This window comes from Trachurus japonicus, chromosome 9 (assembly GCF_045865225.1).
Source record: "Trachurus japonicus isolate A0001 chromosome 9, Traja_1.0".
NCBI classification, from domain to species: Eukaryota; Metazoa; Chordata; class Actinopteri; order Carangiformes; family Carangidae; genus Trachurus; species Trachurus japonicus.
Window position 1 is genome coordinate 5,268,095 of NC_140915.1, and position 16,197 is coordinate 5,284,291.

General features: G+C 42.3%; 1 protein-coding gene across 1 annotated transcript; it reads right to left on the reverse strand.

Moving 5' to 3' along the window:
* Positions 1–4,167: 4,167 nt before the first annotated feature.
* srp19 (signal recognition particle 19) lies at positions 4,168–11,151 on the reverse strand. Its single transcript, XM_085788063.1, has 5 exons — positions 10,923–11,151; positions 9,347–9,422; positions 7,566–7,637; positions 7,369–7,477; positions 4,168–4,469 (listed from the first exon to the last, which is right to left on the reverse strand). The coding sequence occupies exons 1-5, from the start codon at positions 10,958–10,960 to the stop codon at positions 4,339–4,341; spliced, it is 426 nt and encodes a 141-aa protein (XP_085644189.1). The 5' UTR covers positions 10,961–11,151; the 3' UTR covers positions 4,168–4,338.
* Positions 11,152–16,197: the final 5,046 nt, after the last annotated feature.

The following is a 16,197-nucleotide window of genomic DNA, read 5'->3' on the forward strand; positions in this document are numbered from 1 at the left end:
TTGTCCTTCCTTCCTTCTTTCCCTTCGTCCTTCATTCCTTCCTTTTTTCCTTGACCCAGGAGGACAACAGGAGGGTTTTAATGTTTTTAATTTTACAATGTTCCGTGTTCAGTGTTATTATTACTGCGAACACCTGGCTCCTCTTTTATTTAATCATTCAGGCTATTTGCAATGGGACGCTGCATATTCATTAACATACATACTGTATATAGGCTAGCCTACAAAAATAATGTGTTGTAGTCTAAATATGCCAGATTTAGCTCAGGATGAACTCATTTCCATCCGTAGCCCGATGGTCCACAAATAAAGACAAAAAACAAAACAAAAGATAAGATAGTACAAATACAATACATCACACAATGGTTGCATCAGTAGTAGTTAACTATATTTAAGATTCAAGATTCAAGATTCATTTATTTGCCATTTTATGTTTAAACATAATTGGAACGTATCAGACAGTAAATGTCATAAAGTGCTATTTGAGATTCACTAAAGTGCATTTATAAGACAGAATCTGTCATAAGTTGCTATTTTTAAAGCGCCTAATGTTGTAAATAAAACAAGATTAAAAAAGACACTGGTTTGTTCTGAACCATGTTTTTAGCTGTTTCTTGAATGCTGTGTTTTCTCTTATGAAGTTATGTTAAACAATCATAAATCCATAAAACTTTTTGTGCAAAATAGGCTATGGACCTCACAGACGAGTCCCCTCCAGAGGCTGACCTGTCTCCACCTGGCTCAGGTGTGTATCAATGACAGAGCATCAAAAAAGTCTTGTACCCGTGTCTTCTTCCTTTAAAAAAGTAGATAAATAAATAAATCTCGTCAGTGGTGAGTTGAGCTCACAGTGTCTCAGACTGAATGAATGTGGTCCACACCAACTAGCAATGTTAAAACAGCTGGCATTGTCCCTTTACTGTCCACTTTCCATAACAACAATGGCCAAATAAAAAAAGAAATCAAGAGTTGTATAATATAAATTTGCTGATCATTTTAGGGAAAGACCATATTCATAAAACCAAATTTAGTCACTCAACTTCATTTTAGAGCCTTTGAAAGTGAAACTGAACATCCAAAGTATATCTGACACAGGATAAAGAAAAGAAAAGCTGCTAAAACTTTTCATTTGTGCTCATTATTTGATATCTTTAGTTGAAATCTCCCTGTTTGCATATCTATTATTTGTGTATTTATAACTGCACTTGTACTTTCCTGCTGTTAACATAAAGACCAAAACAACAACAACAACCAGCGTGTTAGGTCAGACAGGTCAAACTTACAACCTGGATGTTGGTTTCACCTCTGACCCACAAGGTGTTATGGTCACAATGTCGTGTGTGTGATGTCACTGTGACTTTGCCCCCTTTGACGAGTTCAAATGAACCCTTGGGGTTAAAGGGATAGTTCACCCAAAATTGAAATTTCACTCATTATCTCCTCCCCCTCATGTGGACTAAGGGCTGGGAGAAGTTTCAGAGTCCTCCGTGGCTTCTCTGAGTTACAGGGGGTCTCGGCGTAGCAGTGCATGTCCATATACAACGGTTGCAAATGGATACCAACTGTCTTCGTAACAAAAAGACACACCAAAAAACATCCAAATACCTCCATGCTGCTCGTATGTAATGTCCGTCTTGTATTGAAGCCCCGAAATGCGAAATTGTTCCGAAAAAAATTAAATAAGTCTATATTTTAAGCTTGTTTTGTAGCGGAAGCTCCCAGTGTCTCAGTTCACTGCTTTAGTAAAAAACAAAGAAAAACACGCACTCTCCAACAAAACTCTCAGGAACAAACTAAAGAGGTGCACGGCCAAAAGATAAACTTAAAGAAACAGAAGAAAGGCCAGCAGCACTCGTGTCCTTCTCATTGTCTTTTATTACATACCTGTGTGCACACTGAGGAAGACGTTGTCGAAACCGGTCTGTGCATGTTAAGCGTCGACGCAGTATGAAATAAAAGAGAGTGCTGCTGGCCTTTCTTCTGTTTCTTTCAGTTCACTGCTTTGCCTGTGTCTGTGCAAATCGTGCGAGATTTTTTATTATTAGGTATATTTGTATTATATAGGTATATGGATGTTTTTTGGTGTGTCTTTTTGGATGAAGAAAAGTGAGCTCCGTTCTCAACCGTCATATGGACATGCACTGCTACGCCGAGACCCCCTGTAACTCAGAGAAGCCACGGAGGACTCTGAAACTTCTCCCAGCCCTTAGTCCACATGAGGGGGAGGAGATAATGAGATGAAATTTGAATTTTGGGTGAACTATCCCTTTAATTTCTGATCGTGTCACCGCCGACCACTGGTCCACCTCGTGTGCGGTCAATACCTGACACAACAGCTCCACCTGCAGGCCGCTTCACACCACTGACTCTGATCCAAACACACAAATACCTGAAAACCGTCCTCGAGTCAAAGTACAGATACTCACCCCAAAGAAAACTACATGAGTAAAAGTATTCAAGTCCATCACATTATAGTCTACTTGCCAACAATGGGTACCCGGAAATGTTGAGTACCCCAAAGTTTTATGTTAGAAATATATAGTATGGGTCCCCAGTATTCAGAAACTGCCGGATGCTAACTTATATATATTGGACAATTAGCATAACAGACATAATTAGCATAAATTAGCATCATTGCCTATATGGGCAATATTTCAACAAAATTGACTTAACTGATCTGGGCAATATTGGAGTGGTTTTAGGGGTTATTGATGATGCTGAATCCATTTCTGACATTTTCAAAATCCAAAATGGCCGTCTAAACCGATGACCAGATTTTGAAATCCATCAAAATCAGCCCACTGGCGGTTAAAATCTGGTCACTTCCGGTTTAGACAGCCATTTTGAATTTTGAAAATGTCAGAAATGGATTCAGCATCACCAATAACCCCTAAAACCACTCCAATATTGCCCAGATCAGCCAAGTCAATTTGGTTGAAATATTGCCCATATAGGCAATTATGCTAATTTATGCTAATTATGTCAGTTATGCTAATTGCCCAATATATATAAGTTAGCATCCGGCAGTTTCTGAATACTGGGGACCCATACTATCTATTTCTAACATAAAACTTTGGGGTACTCAACATTTCCGGGTTCACAATGGGGCCCTATGTCTAGTAGACTATTAAATGTACTTTAGTATCAAAACTATCTGCTGGTAAAATGCACCTTTAAAAGTACAAGTACGTTGTCGTCTTCAGTGTGGGACAAGGAAGTCGTTTGATTTCCACACAAGAGGAAACTCGTCCTTATAGCTGGACCTCTGCTGTGAAGACTCAGCTTTACAAGGAAGGAAGGAAGGAAGGAAAGAAGGATAGAAGGAAGGACAAAGGGAAAGATGGAAGGAAAGAAGGTAAGATAGAAGGGGGGAGGGAAAAGATTGGGTTAATTGGGTCAAAAAGGAAGGAAGAAGTAAGGACGAAGGGAAGGAAGAAAGGAAGGAAGGGAGGGAGGGAAAAAGGAAGGAAAGAAAGATGGAGGGAGTGAACAGATTCGTTCAAGGAAGGAAGGAAGAAGGCAAAGAAGGGAGGGAACAGAATCAAAAGAGGAAGAAAGTAAGGACGAAGGGGAGAAAGGAAGGAAGGAAGGAAAGAAGGAAGAGAATAAGGATTGTGGAAAGAAAGGGAAAAGGGAAGGAAAGAAAGATGGAGCGGTTTTGCATGTATTTCCCTCTACAACAACTCTGTCTGGTAACGTTGTGTTATTATCTCATAGCGTGGTGAATGTGCAGCTCACAACTTGTCCACCAGAGCGTTGTGGAGTTGTTGGATTGTGTATTTGATGAGTTTGAAACCAAGAAATCCCATAATGAGCCTCCATTAGTAGCGTAGCTCTGAGCAGCTCACGGCTCTGCTCTGCCGTTCTAAAATCAGCTTGCACCGACAATTAAAGGTAACGAACCTACTGCTACTATGACTATAGGGATTATGGCAATGGGAACAATTTGCCAAAATGTTGAACTATCCCTTTAAAATTATAATGAACTCAACTGAACCAGTTAGTTTCAGGACGAGGAGTCGGTTTCTGTGAAGAAAACATTTATTCATCTGGTCTCGTGAGATTTTAACAAAACTTGGGGGGGGGGGGCGGGTGTAAAACACAAACACAGACACACGTCTTCATCCATCCCATAATAATAACCCCCCACCCCCCCACCCTCTTCGTCCTTGTCCTCTTCGTCCTCGTCCTCCAGAGCTGGAAAAAAAAAAAAAAAAAAGAGTCTCCGTGTCGAAACCTCCAGAAGTCCAAAACGCTCCGAGGCTCTGGGTTCGATTCCCGGCTGAAAGCGAGCGCCGCGTTCATGTTCCTCTAAAACCGTCAAATAAAACAGCTGCAGGTCTACTTCTTCTTCTTCTTGCTCTTCTTCCCCCCCTCCCCCTGCTGGGAGCTGCTGTCTCCTCCGCCGCTCTTCTGGGTCCGAGTCTTCAGCTTCGGGATCATCTCCGCCACGTACAGCATCACGTCTTTACCTGGGAGACAACACACACACACAAACGGAAAAAAAAGAAAAGTCTGTTCACATCACAGAAAGAGGCCCAGACTCAGCGTGCAGCGATTATTTACACAATCACACCTGTGACTTCTGATGCATTTTGGTTTCATGTTTATTTTTGGTGCTGATGTCGATCCATTCATGAGAAACTGCACGTTTTATGAACCAGCAACAACCGGTCACAGGAGCTCCATTAGGTCAAAATGTAATAATATACAGGGATGCAAACAGGAAATTCCCGGGGGGGCGGGGGGGGGGGGGGGGTGTTCACCATTAACAAATAAGTACATTAAGTCAATTTCCAGTAGTTCAACCCCAACCAAGTAGTGCATATAGATGGACATAGTTTTCAGAAAGCCAACATTTCTATATTAAAAATGCTTAAAAAAAAAATTCCTTTGCAATATTTCCATTTTGGAGAAACTGATTTTTAGGTCTTCACTGAATGTTAGTCATAATTATTACTATTAAAATAAACTGAATAAATAAAGACATGGGATGTTTCATTCAGTGTGTAATAGGGCTGTCACTTTTTATTCGACATTCGAATATTCGTTCGAATGTGGGGGGAAAAGTTCGTATTGGAGCAGTAATGACCTGCTCCATATGCAGGCTGCAGCAAAGATACTCTATTTACCGTCTTTGGCTGCAGCGCCCGGTGCCTGCATAGCGCCGCGGAACGTCCACCGGACGCGGAAGGGCTGCGAAGAGCCGAGAAACGGAGCCAGTTTACTTTCTGTGCCCATATTAAAGCAGATAACAGCGGCACGGCCGTTTCGGCTAATGCTGTGTTCAAGGCAGGCTTTTGAAACCGTAAGTTACAGCTTCAAGTCACAACTACGACTTGGTAGCGTTCCAGGTAACCCGTAGCTCGTGTTTTTACCGTCCTGTTGTCTGTGAAAGTTCCCTATAACGGCCACTCGTAACTTCCGACCCGTGAACTCGTACCAGATCGAACTGGTATGACTTCACAGGAAGGAAAAACACAAAGTACGAGTTTCCTTGAACGCACCATGAGTTAGCAGCCCCCGCCCTTGTCAGGCATCACTTGGTCCTCGTGCTACGTCACCACATTCACGCGCATCCCTTGGCTGCACACACAGCCCTTCATGCCGTTCTCTCCCCTCATTGGATAACACTTGTATCCCACAAGGAAAATTTTCTCCTCGGGTTACAGCAGAGCAGAGTGACGGAGAGACTCGTGTTTAGGCTGAAATACTTCATGTAAGTGATTGCTGACGGAAAATAGGACTATTTAGGACTTATATTAACAAAAACATTCCACTGATATCTGCTTTAACCGCTGGTGTGGTGTCGCGGCGTGCACCTCCGCGGCCGGCTCGCGCCGTGCAGCGTCTGGTCTATTTTGTGCGAGAGCCGCGAGCAATCGCGTCAAGCTGGGCAGGAAGTCAAACATGAAACAACGAGAGTATCCGGTCAATTTTCAAAATAAAACACCGCGACTGTGTGTGCTGCGGCGGCGCGGCGGCAGCGCCGCGGCGGGGGGGGGTGTAATATTCGAATATATCCGAACGAATTACGGGTCATTCAATAATCGTTCGAACCTCATTTTTCTAAAAACTGACAGCCCTAGTGTGTAATGGACATATAGGCCTATACAGGTAATACTCAGAAAATTAGAATATCGTGAAAAAGTTCATTCATTTAAGTAATTCAACTTAAAAGGTGAAATGAATATATTATTTAGACTCATAACAGGCATTGCAAGATATTTCAAGCTTTTATTTGTTAGAATTTTGATTATTATGGCTTACAGCTTATGAAAACCCCAAAATCAGAGTCTCAAAAAATTAGAATATCGTGAAAAAGTTCAATGTTGTAGCTCAAACTGTCACAGCCTCGTCAGCCAATTAATCCAAAACACCTGCAAAGGGTTCCTGAGCCTTTAAAAGCTCTCTGTCTGGTTCAGTACAGTTCGCAATCATGGGGAAGTGAATGAACTTTTTCACGATATTCTAATTTTCTGAGTATTACCTGTATGATGTGTTCTCACAGAATCTCTTTTCATTTTCACAAGTTGTAACATATTTAACTCAAGGAGGCTTGTCCCCAATTAAATTATGTCTAGTTCAGTTTCACTTTAATTGAACACATTCTACATCACGGAGGCGACGTCTCTCCTTCACCTCTGAAACGGGGCAGATCTCCGTGGGAACACCTGCCTGACACAGCAACGTAGGGAACCGTGCATCTCCGCGCCCACAGCTCCACGGACATGCACGGGGGGGAAACGCCGTCGCACCGACTGCACGCGGTTACGCGCCGCTTTAATGAGCGCACATGTCACGTCATTTTGTAAGAACACTGTTGAACACAATATGTAATGAGCTCTGCTGCATTTTGTATTAAGTTGTGACATAATGCACCGTAGTATAACACAATGCAGGTGTTGCACTTTATTTTATGAAAAAAATGTTTTTAATAATTCAGTGCATTATGTAACAACTTATTATAAAACGCGGCAAAGCTCAGTTATCTCAGTTGGTAGAGCACCTGCCCCATGTGTAGAGGCTGTAGTCCTCGCTGCAGGCGGCCCCGGTTCGAATCCTGCACCGAGCGGCCCTATGCTGCGTCTCATTCCCCCCCTCTCTGCCTCCCATTTCCTGTCTTTCTCTCTCTCAACTGTCATTAAAGGCCAAAAAGCCCCAAAAATATACTTTAAATTTTTTTTTACAAGATACAGCCTTATTACATCATGAGATGAAAATGTATTCATGAAAAACCGCTGATGCGCGTTGCCTTCAGGGACAGTTTTTCATCATCAGTCTCTGTATTTCCCTCTAAAACAACTCTGTGTGGTAACGTTGTGTTATTATCTCATAGCGTGGTGAATGTGCAGAGTGTGTGTGACGTACGGGAGCTGAACTTCTCCAGACAGAAGCTGCCGTCTTCCTGCTTCAGCTGAACTCTGACTCGACCTCGGAACTGAACGTCCCTGTTCCACTCTCTGGGATGCATCTTGTTCTGTCACACACACACACACACACACACAGCAACGTCTTCATGTGATGTGTTTGTAAGTCCGAAAGGAGAGTGTGTGTGTGTTTCTTACCTCCATGTAGACGTTCACCCCAGCAGCCGTCAGGACGTCTCTGATCTCAGAGCAGGACGGATTCTCCACAGCCTGCACACACACACACACACACACACACACACACACACACACACACACACACACACACACACACACACACACACACACACACACACACACACACACACACACACACACACACACACACACACACACACACACACACACACACACACACACACACACACACACACAGAAAATGGACCAATCAAAACCAACCAACGCTGACAGTGCCTGAGCGATCGGATTTCCCATGTCTCCTGAACGCATCCCGAGGTAACTTATTTTGAAAACTCTGCACTTGGATCTTATTTTGAAAACTCTGTGTGGGTCTTATTTTGAAAACTACACACTTCGGTTTTATTTTGAAAACTACACACTTGGATCTTATTTTGAAAACTATACACTTGGATCTTATTTTGAAAACTATACACTTGGATCTTATTTTGAAAACCACATGCTTGGATCTTATTTTGAAAACTATACACTTGGATCTTATTTTGAAAACCACATGCTTGGATCTTATTTTGAAAACTACACACCTGGGTTTTATCTTGAAAACTACTCTCTTGAGTCTTATTTTGAAAACCACATGCTTGAATTTTATTTTGAAAACTACACACTTGGATCTTATTTTGAAAACTACACACTTGGGTTTTATTTTGAAAACCACATGCTTGGATCTTATTTTGAAAACTATACACTTGGGTTTTATTTTGAAAACTACACACTTGGATCTTACTTTGAAAACTACACGCTTGGATCTTATTTTGAAAACTACACACTTGGGTTTTATTTTGAAAACTACGCACCTGGGTTTTATCTTGAAAACTACACGCTTGGATCTTATTTTGAAAACTACACACTTGGGTTTTATTTTGAAAACTACGCACCTGGGTTTTATCTTGAAAACTACTCTGAGTCTTAATTCGAAAACTACATGCTTGAATTTTATTTTGAAAACTACATGCTTGGGTCTTATTTTGAAAACTACACGCTTGGATTTTATTTTAAACTACATGCTGGGATCTTATTTTGAAAACTACACGAGTGGGTTTTATCTTGAAAACTACTGGAGTCTTAATTTGAAAACTACACGCTTGGGTTTTATTTTGAAAACTACACGCTTGGGTTTTATTTTGAAAACTACACACTTGGGTTTTATTTTGAAAACTACACACTTGGGTTTTATTTTGAAAACTACACACTTGGGTTTTATTTTGAAAACTACACACTTGGGTTTTATTTTGAAAACGACACGCTTGGGTTTTATTTTGAAAACCACATGCTTCGGTTTTATTTTGAAAACTCTGCACTTGGGTCTTAATTCGAAAACTACATGCTTGAATTTTATTTTGAAAACTACACGCTTGGATTTTATTTTAAACTACACGCTGGGATCTTATTTTGAAAACTACACGAGTGGGTTTTATCTTGAAAACTACTCTCTGGAGTCTTAATTTGAAACCTACATGATTGAATTTTATTTTGAAAACTACACGCCTGCGTTTTATTTTGAAAACTGCACTTGGATCTTATTTTGAAAACTCTGCGCTTGAATCTTATTTTGAAAACTACACACTTGGGTTTTATTTTGAAAACTACACACTTGGGTTTTATCTTGAAAACTACTCTGTTGAGTCTTAATTTGAAAACTACATGCTTGAATTTTATTTTGAAAACTGGACTAGGCTTTTAGTGTGAATCCTCAGAGGATCTACTTCCTGTGTGAGACTCACCTTGTCCGAGGGGATGCGCCGTCCCTCGGCCAGCGTCTTCTTACTGTTGATGTAGACGGGGTAGACGCAGACGAACCTGCAACACGGGAAGAGGACGAGACGTTTAGAGTCGGGAGTTACAGAAGGAAAACAGAGAATCGTCACCTGAGCTGAAAATGACAAATGTTTGAAACGTTTGCTTTTTTTATTTAAATTATATTTCAGCCAATAGACCAATCAAATCGATGAATCAACATGTTTCTGCAGTTCATAGAGATGAGAAAACAAAGACGCCTCAATGAAAACGAAGTGAAAAAGACATTTATAACAAAAAAAAATGTGATGATACATAAAAATTTAGACTGCATGATCTGTAAAAACAAAACAAAAACATCCCATTGTGATCACATGACCAGACGTAGTGATTACAGTGTGATGGTATTGATCACACACATAGAAAAAATGATGAGTTTCTCTGGTTTTATGTGTGTTTGAGTAAAATTAACACTTTTGTTTTATTCTATAAACTACCGACAACATTTCTCCCAAATTTGAAATGGAAAATATTGTTATTTAGAGCGTTTATTGGGAGAAAATGACAACCGGTCAAAATAAACACAAAGTATGATGTCTTTTCAGACCTTGAATAATAATAATAATAATAATGCAAAGAAAACATGGATATTTTACCTTGGGAAGAGTTTATAAATCAGGTTTGGTGGGATAATGTTATTAATGTTTCATCCCAGCAGTGGTTTTATGGTTCATCAGTGTCTCATCAAGAAGAAAATCAGTTGTGTTTGTGTCATCAAACCTGGAGAGGAATGAGTGCCGTGCATGTAGAGAAGCTTTTACAAAAACATAACTGCTCTCTTCATTTATCTAGAGATGTAATATATATGTTTATATAGTCTTCGTATAACCGGTTATAGAAAAGTTTGTGTGTCATCAAACAAAAGGTTTATAACTCACTGGTTAAAAACAATGTTAGTTTAATTAAATAACTAACTAAATGTGAGACTTGTAGCAGATTTATCTCATGTTATATTTTATATTTTAAGTTGGACACGAGATCGCGGACCGTGGTGCGCCGGGCGGGCGGTGTTAACGACTAGAACACGTCACGCTAAAGACACCGAGCACCAAACCAAACTCCATTAAAAACGACACTGTTTTAGTGTTTTACAGCTTACGACCTCGTAAACCGTCGCTATATAGAATCTACTATAAACTATAGACTTATATACACAATGAGGTTTTAGTGTAGTTTATATTTAGCCTGGGTTGAACACACAGTTAGCCGCTAGCAGCCGTTAGCAGCTGTTTCTGCTGCAGCGAGTCGACTACAACAAACAGGAGGTTTACGTTTCATTTTCGTCTATAAATCAATAATAAACACAAGCCGAGTTGAAGAGTGGTCTTTAAATGTGATATATAGACCACTGTGATACTGAGAAACCGAGTCTGTCTCGGTAGATAAACCGGGTTGTCGTTAAAATTCACAAATCCACAACACGGGTTTCGCCTGTTAGCGTTTAGCTTCAGCTAGGCTAGGCTAGGCTAGGCTAACAGGTTAGCTTGCCCATAGTGAGCTCACCTCTCCTTATCCGCCGGGTTCTGGGTGAGATGAGCCATCGTTCAGGCCGAACCAGCTCCTCTGGTGTGTGTGTCGATAGCTCAGCAGCTGTAAACGCTGTAAGTTAAAGATATGATTCAGATTTTCCCCGCTGAACACACACGAGTCTGTGGGTAAAACACGCAGCCACACGGCCGCAGCTCTGGCCCGTTCACTGACTGTTGACAACCGGCAGGAGCGCTTCATTCAGGGCAGCGAGTGCGACGGAGGGGCGGGGCGTAGTTATTATCAGACCAATGATTAAATAATACAGTATGAATGAAATTAGGTATGTAGAATTAATGATTGAATTAAACACGATACGCGATTAGATGTTGTAAACCAGGGGTCTCAAACTCAAATGAGCTGGGGGCCACTGCTGGCACTGTCATCTCAGTGGGGGGCCACTTCAGTGTTCGAGACAAGTATAAAAAAAAAGTCACAAATATTTCTGAAAATGGGGTTTATTTTCAAATATTGTATGATAGTTAGGGCTGTCAAACGATTCAAATTTTTAATCGCGATTAATCTCAAAATTTCCTGAGTTAATCGCATCTTGTTTTGCTTGAAATACCAGCAAGATTAATGGAAAGCATAAGAAACATCCAGATCTGGACGTTTCTTATGCTTTCCATGCTTTCCAAATACCATTTTCGTGGTATTTAAAAATCAGCTGTCAGAGAGAGAGAGCGGCCTCGTTTGGTGACAAGAAGAACAAGTTCTCTAGTGTAGGACATGAGGAGAAAATGCAGGTTTTCTGTAACATTATAAGACGGCCAAACTACGGAGCGGCCCGAAGTTAGCGCATTAATTGCGCGTTAAAAAAAATAGTGCCGTTAAAAGCATTTTGCATTAACGCGTTAACTTTGACAGCCTTACTTTTTACATCAAGACACGGGCCGGATGTAGGGGGGCCGCGGGCCGGATGTGGCTCCCGGGCCGGGAGTTTGAGACCCCTGCAATACGTGCTCGGTGTGTTCACGTGCAGTCGGAAGCTCCCGTTTGTGTTTTTTTTTTCCGCAGACAGCGTCAGATGGCGACTCAAAACATGCACCCAGAAGTTTATTTACTTCAAGCAAGTCCAGAGTTGATATTCCTGTGTTTCTGACACAAACGGGAGCTTCCCACTGCACCTGAACACACCGAGCGTCAACTTGGGTCTCGACTCCGCCAGACTTTGAATTAGATCTAGTTTTACAAACATGTCGACTTGTTGAAGTAAATAAACTTCTGGCTGCATGTTTGAGTCTCCATCTGACGCTGTCTGTGGCTTTGAGGGATGGAAACAGCAGTGGAACTTCCATCCTGTTATTTTTCTACCTTGCACAAGGTATGTGATTATTATTTCTTGACTGTGCTTCAATTATTTGTTAGAGCAAGGTGAGGTCATGTTATAAGCCTTTCGGGATTCAGACCTCACCTGCACATTTCTTTTTTTTTCGTATCTTTCTTACTAGTAAGAGAGATAAATAAATGTTTTGTTCTATTTTATATGGGCAAATAAATAAAGTCTAAAAAAAAGTCTAAAAAAATCCATTCATTGCTGCCGTGGCGATGCGGGGACAGACTCAACTACGGCAAAACAGGAGACATTAAACAGAAAATCTTCAGATTCCTTCTTTTAGACCTAAAATGTTAGGAAGATACAGCCCCCAGTTGAATTTGCCCGGAATCGTCCTTTAATCTGGTAAATCTATAATATTGTGCATGTGGTGTTGATTTATTGTTTATAAAATATTTAGTTTTTTAAAGGTGTACAGAAACGGCCGTTTGTCCTGTTTGTCGCGCCGAGTCGTCACGAGCTGCCGCGCCAGTTTACCCGAGTAAGGAAAACGAATTTGATTGGTCGTTATCGAGCGGGCGGGATATTCAAAGCTTGGGGCGAGACCGAGCTCCGTGTGTGTGTGTGTGTGTCTCAGACGTTTGAATGACGGATTACGGATCCAATATCAGTGGCTGGTGAATCGTGTACAGGCTGACGTGACGTATAATCCGTGCGCCTGCATTATCCAATGCGAAAAAAAAAATACACACTTTCATCCCGGATTTCTGGTGCGTTCAAGACAACTCGGAAGTCGGAAAAAAACGAGCTCCGAGTCGTAAATAACGAGGGTTGGAGCCTCTGTTTATAGCCTCTGTCTTTATGCTAAGCTACGCTAACCAGCAGCTCGTTGTAGCATCACACCAACACCCAGGTGACAGTGTATTTCCATTCAAACCTCCACAGTGAGACGATTAGATCATGAATTTACAGCTGAAACACGACTGGACGGTTTGACTCCTCAGCTGGTTCACTAACAAAACGTTTTAACTACCACTACTAACGAGCTCCGAGCTGTAAAAAATGAACTGAACGGTGGCGAACTCGGAAATTACAGGTCGGAAACTCGGGTATCATATCAGAGCTCCGACTTTCTGACTTGACGTCACGACAACATCAAAACATGGCGGCCCTCGTCTTAAACTGTTATAATTTATAAATTTAAAGTTGTTGGTTGAAGTTTTAATGCATATTTTTGTGTATTATTGCAGTAGCCTATATGAAATACGTTTATATTGAGCTGTATTGTGTGAAATTGTGTTCCTCGTATGTGACGGAAATAACTGTTATCAAGGCTGTAACATTGTGTGCACTCGTCTGCGGCGTCTCCTCTCCTCTTCATTTGCCTCCAAAATAAACATCATTTACTGCTGCATTGATTTTTCGTATTCAGCGATGAGCCACAATATGTCAAACTTCCTTCAGGTATCCATGTTTTTTTTTTTTTTCTTCCGAGTTCCTGCAGCGTGAACGCAATGATGTCGGAAATTTCCGAGTTGGGAATTTCGACCTCCGAGTTGTCTTGAACGCAGCATCATTTTATGACCCAGAGTGGGCTCAAATTCAATTTTCTTTTCTGTAGGCTACAGACAACCAGGAGTTTCTATTCGGTTATAGAAAAGTCTGATATTAATGTGGATGAATCTCCGTTACCACTTGTTAATGGTCCATTTTCGATAAATCTATGGTTTTGTCTCTATTGTTATTTTGTTATTATTAGTGGTGGTGGAAATGCTGGGCGAGTCGACCAGCGTTTCTTTACTTTCGGTTTCGTGGCGAGTCATGAGAATAACGCCGCCGAATCTCCGTTTATGGTGGGAACTACGACGGTATGTGATCGTCTTCCAACCTCTGACTTTAATTCTTGATGAATGAAAACATGAGTCTGTCTTGCGCCGGTCAAAGAATTTCACGGTGCGGAGGCTCATAAATGTAGTGTGGAAACACTTCGCTTTAACAAAACTCCTCGTTGTCCCTTTAAATATTTTTGATTACTGTATATGATTTTTTTTTTAATATACGCTGCGTCCTCTCCTGCTGACACGGGGTCATGCCTATGTTCCCTCATTTCTAACTTTTGTTGTCACTGAAAATTAGGCCCTATGTTCCCACAGCCCTTTGGTCCCACCATTGGTTGGGTTTAGGCAATGAAGAAAAGAGTTGGTTAAGTTTAGTATAAAGACCAGGTAGAGGCTAGACAGGCCAGATAGGTAGAGAGAGTCCAGAGGGAACATAGGGCTGTGGGAACATAGGCACGCTCCCGCTGACACGACCCATATGTTTACCACTGCTGCCTCACACACACACACACACATGTTGCAGTTCAGCCTGTGTCCGCTGGGTGCTGGGTGACTGACTGTGCGCGTCCTCGCCTGTGCGATATCAGTGGCTGGTGAATCGTGAACAGCCTGACGTATAATCCGTGCGCCTGCATTATCCAATGCGGGGAAAAAAAACCTCACTTTCATCCCGGATTTAAAGGGACAACGAGGAGTTTTGGAAAAGCGAAGTGTTTTCACTCTACATTTATGAGCCTCCGCACCGTGAAATTTTCATTCATCAAGAATTAGGGTGTTTTCACACCTGCAGTGTTAGTGCGCACTAAATCTAGATCGCACTGAATGTGGTCCAGTTTGGGTCGGTGTGAAAGCACATCGCACTCTAATGCACCAGAACTAGTGCGGCCTGAGGAGGCGGTCTGGTCTGGTCTCGGTTCGGCTCCAGCCGAACTCTGGTGCGAGCCAACTGCCAGGCGAACTCAACAAGTTTGAGCTAAAAGGGCTCCCGTAGTCGTTGACAACGGGTTAACGCAGCAGGGAGACGCAGCTCTGTCCCCACAGACGAAGCAGCAGCAGCAGCAGCCGGTCAGTGCGTGTCCGCTGAGTCGCTCAGACACCGGACAGGTCGGCGGGTCTGTCCCTCGGGTCCGCGGAGCAGCTGGTTACCGTGGTTACCAAGCAGCAGATCGAGGTCCGCCCGTGTTTAACGTTTAACCGGGAACTAACGGGACCGAGCTGGGTGAACGCAACCGGAAACCAGCCGGAACCAAACAGAGTTATACATGCAAACAATATAGAAATAAATGACCAGAGCTACTAACAACCGGCCCTACTGGAGTCTCCATCATGGAAGTTTTATCAATCAGCGCTTCCAGATTCCAGCCGGTAGTCATGGAGACGTGACGCTCTCCAAGTTTGGTCCCGTGTGACAAAAAGCAGGTGTGAAAGCAACCGCACTAACTGAAAAATGAAACAATGCATCATTTTAACATTTGGTGCTGCACTAAACAGGTGTGAATACACCCTTAAAGTCAGAGGTTAGACGATCACATACCGTCGTAGTTCCGATCATAAACGGCGATTCGGCGGCGTTATTGTCAACCGAAAGTAAAGAAACGCTGGTCGGCTCGCCCAGACAAAACGATATATTTATTGAAAATGGAGCCATCAACAAGTGCGGGTAACGTAGATTCATCCACATTAATATGAGACTTTTTTTTTATTGTCGCAGAATTTTTCGTTCTGCTGATGGACAAACTCCTCGTTGTCCCTTTAAATATTTTTGATTAGTGTATATGATTTTTTTTTTTGGTTTGTTTTATGTACGCTGCGTCCTCTCCTGCTGACACGACCCTTATGTTTACCACTGCTGCCTCACACACACACACACACACACACACACACACACACACACACCCACCCTCATGTCATGCTGCAGTTCAGCCTGTGTCCGCTGGGTGGTGTCGTCGACTGACTGACTGTGCGCGTCCTCGCCGCCTGTGCGCGCCGCCGCTGCCGCCGCCGCCGCTGCTGAAGTTCCCGGATGTTATTGCAGCTAGCTCTTTTAGCTCCGTGGGCTCGCTGCCGCTCCTGCAGCTACACGGTCCGGTCTCCGCTCTCTGTCTGCCGCATCATCTGGGACTTTCAAACCTCTTTT

Excerpts from the sequence above, each read along its gene's own strand:
- srp19 (XM_085788063.1), bottom strand. The coding sequence starts at position 10,960 with ATGGCTCATCTCACCCAGAACCCGGCGGATAAGGAGAG. Across the intron at positions 7,638-9,346 it reads GGCGCATCCCCTCGGACAAG|GCTGTGGAGAATCCGTCCTG; the intron begins GTGAGTCTCACA and ends GTGTGTGTGCAG. Across the intron at positions 4,470-7,368 it reads TCTGGAGAAGTTCAGCTCCC|GTAAAGACGTGATGCTGTAC; the intron begins GTACGTCACACA and ends GTTGTCTCCCAG.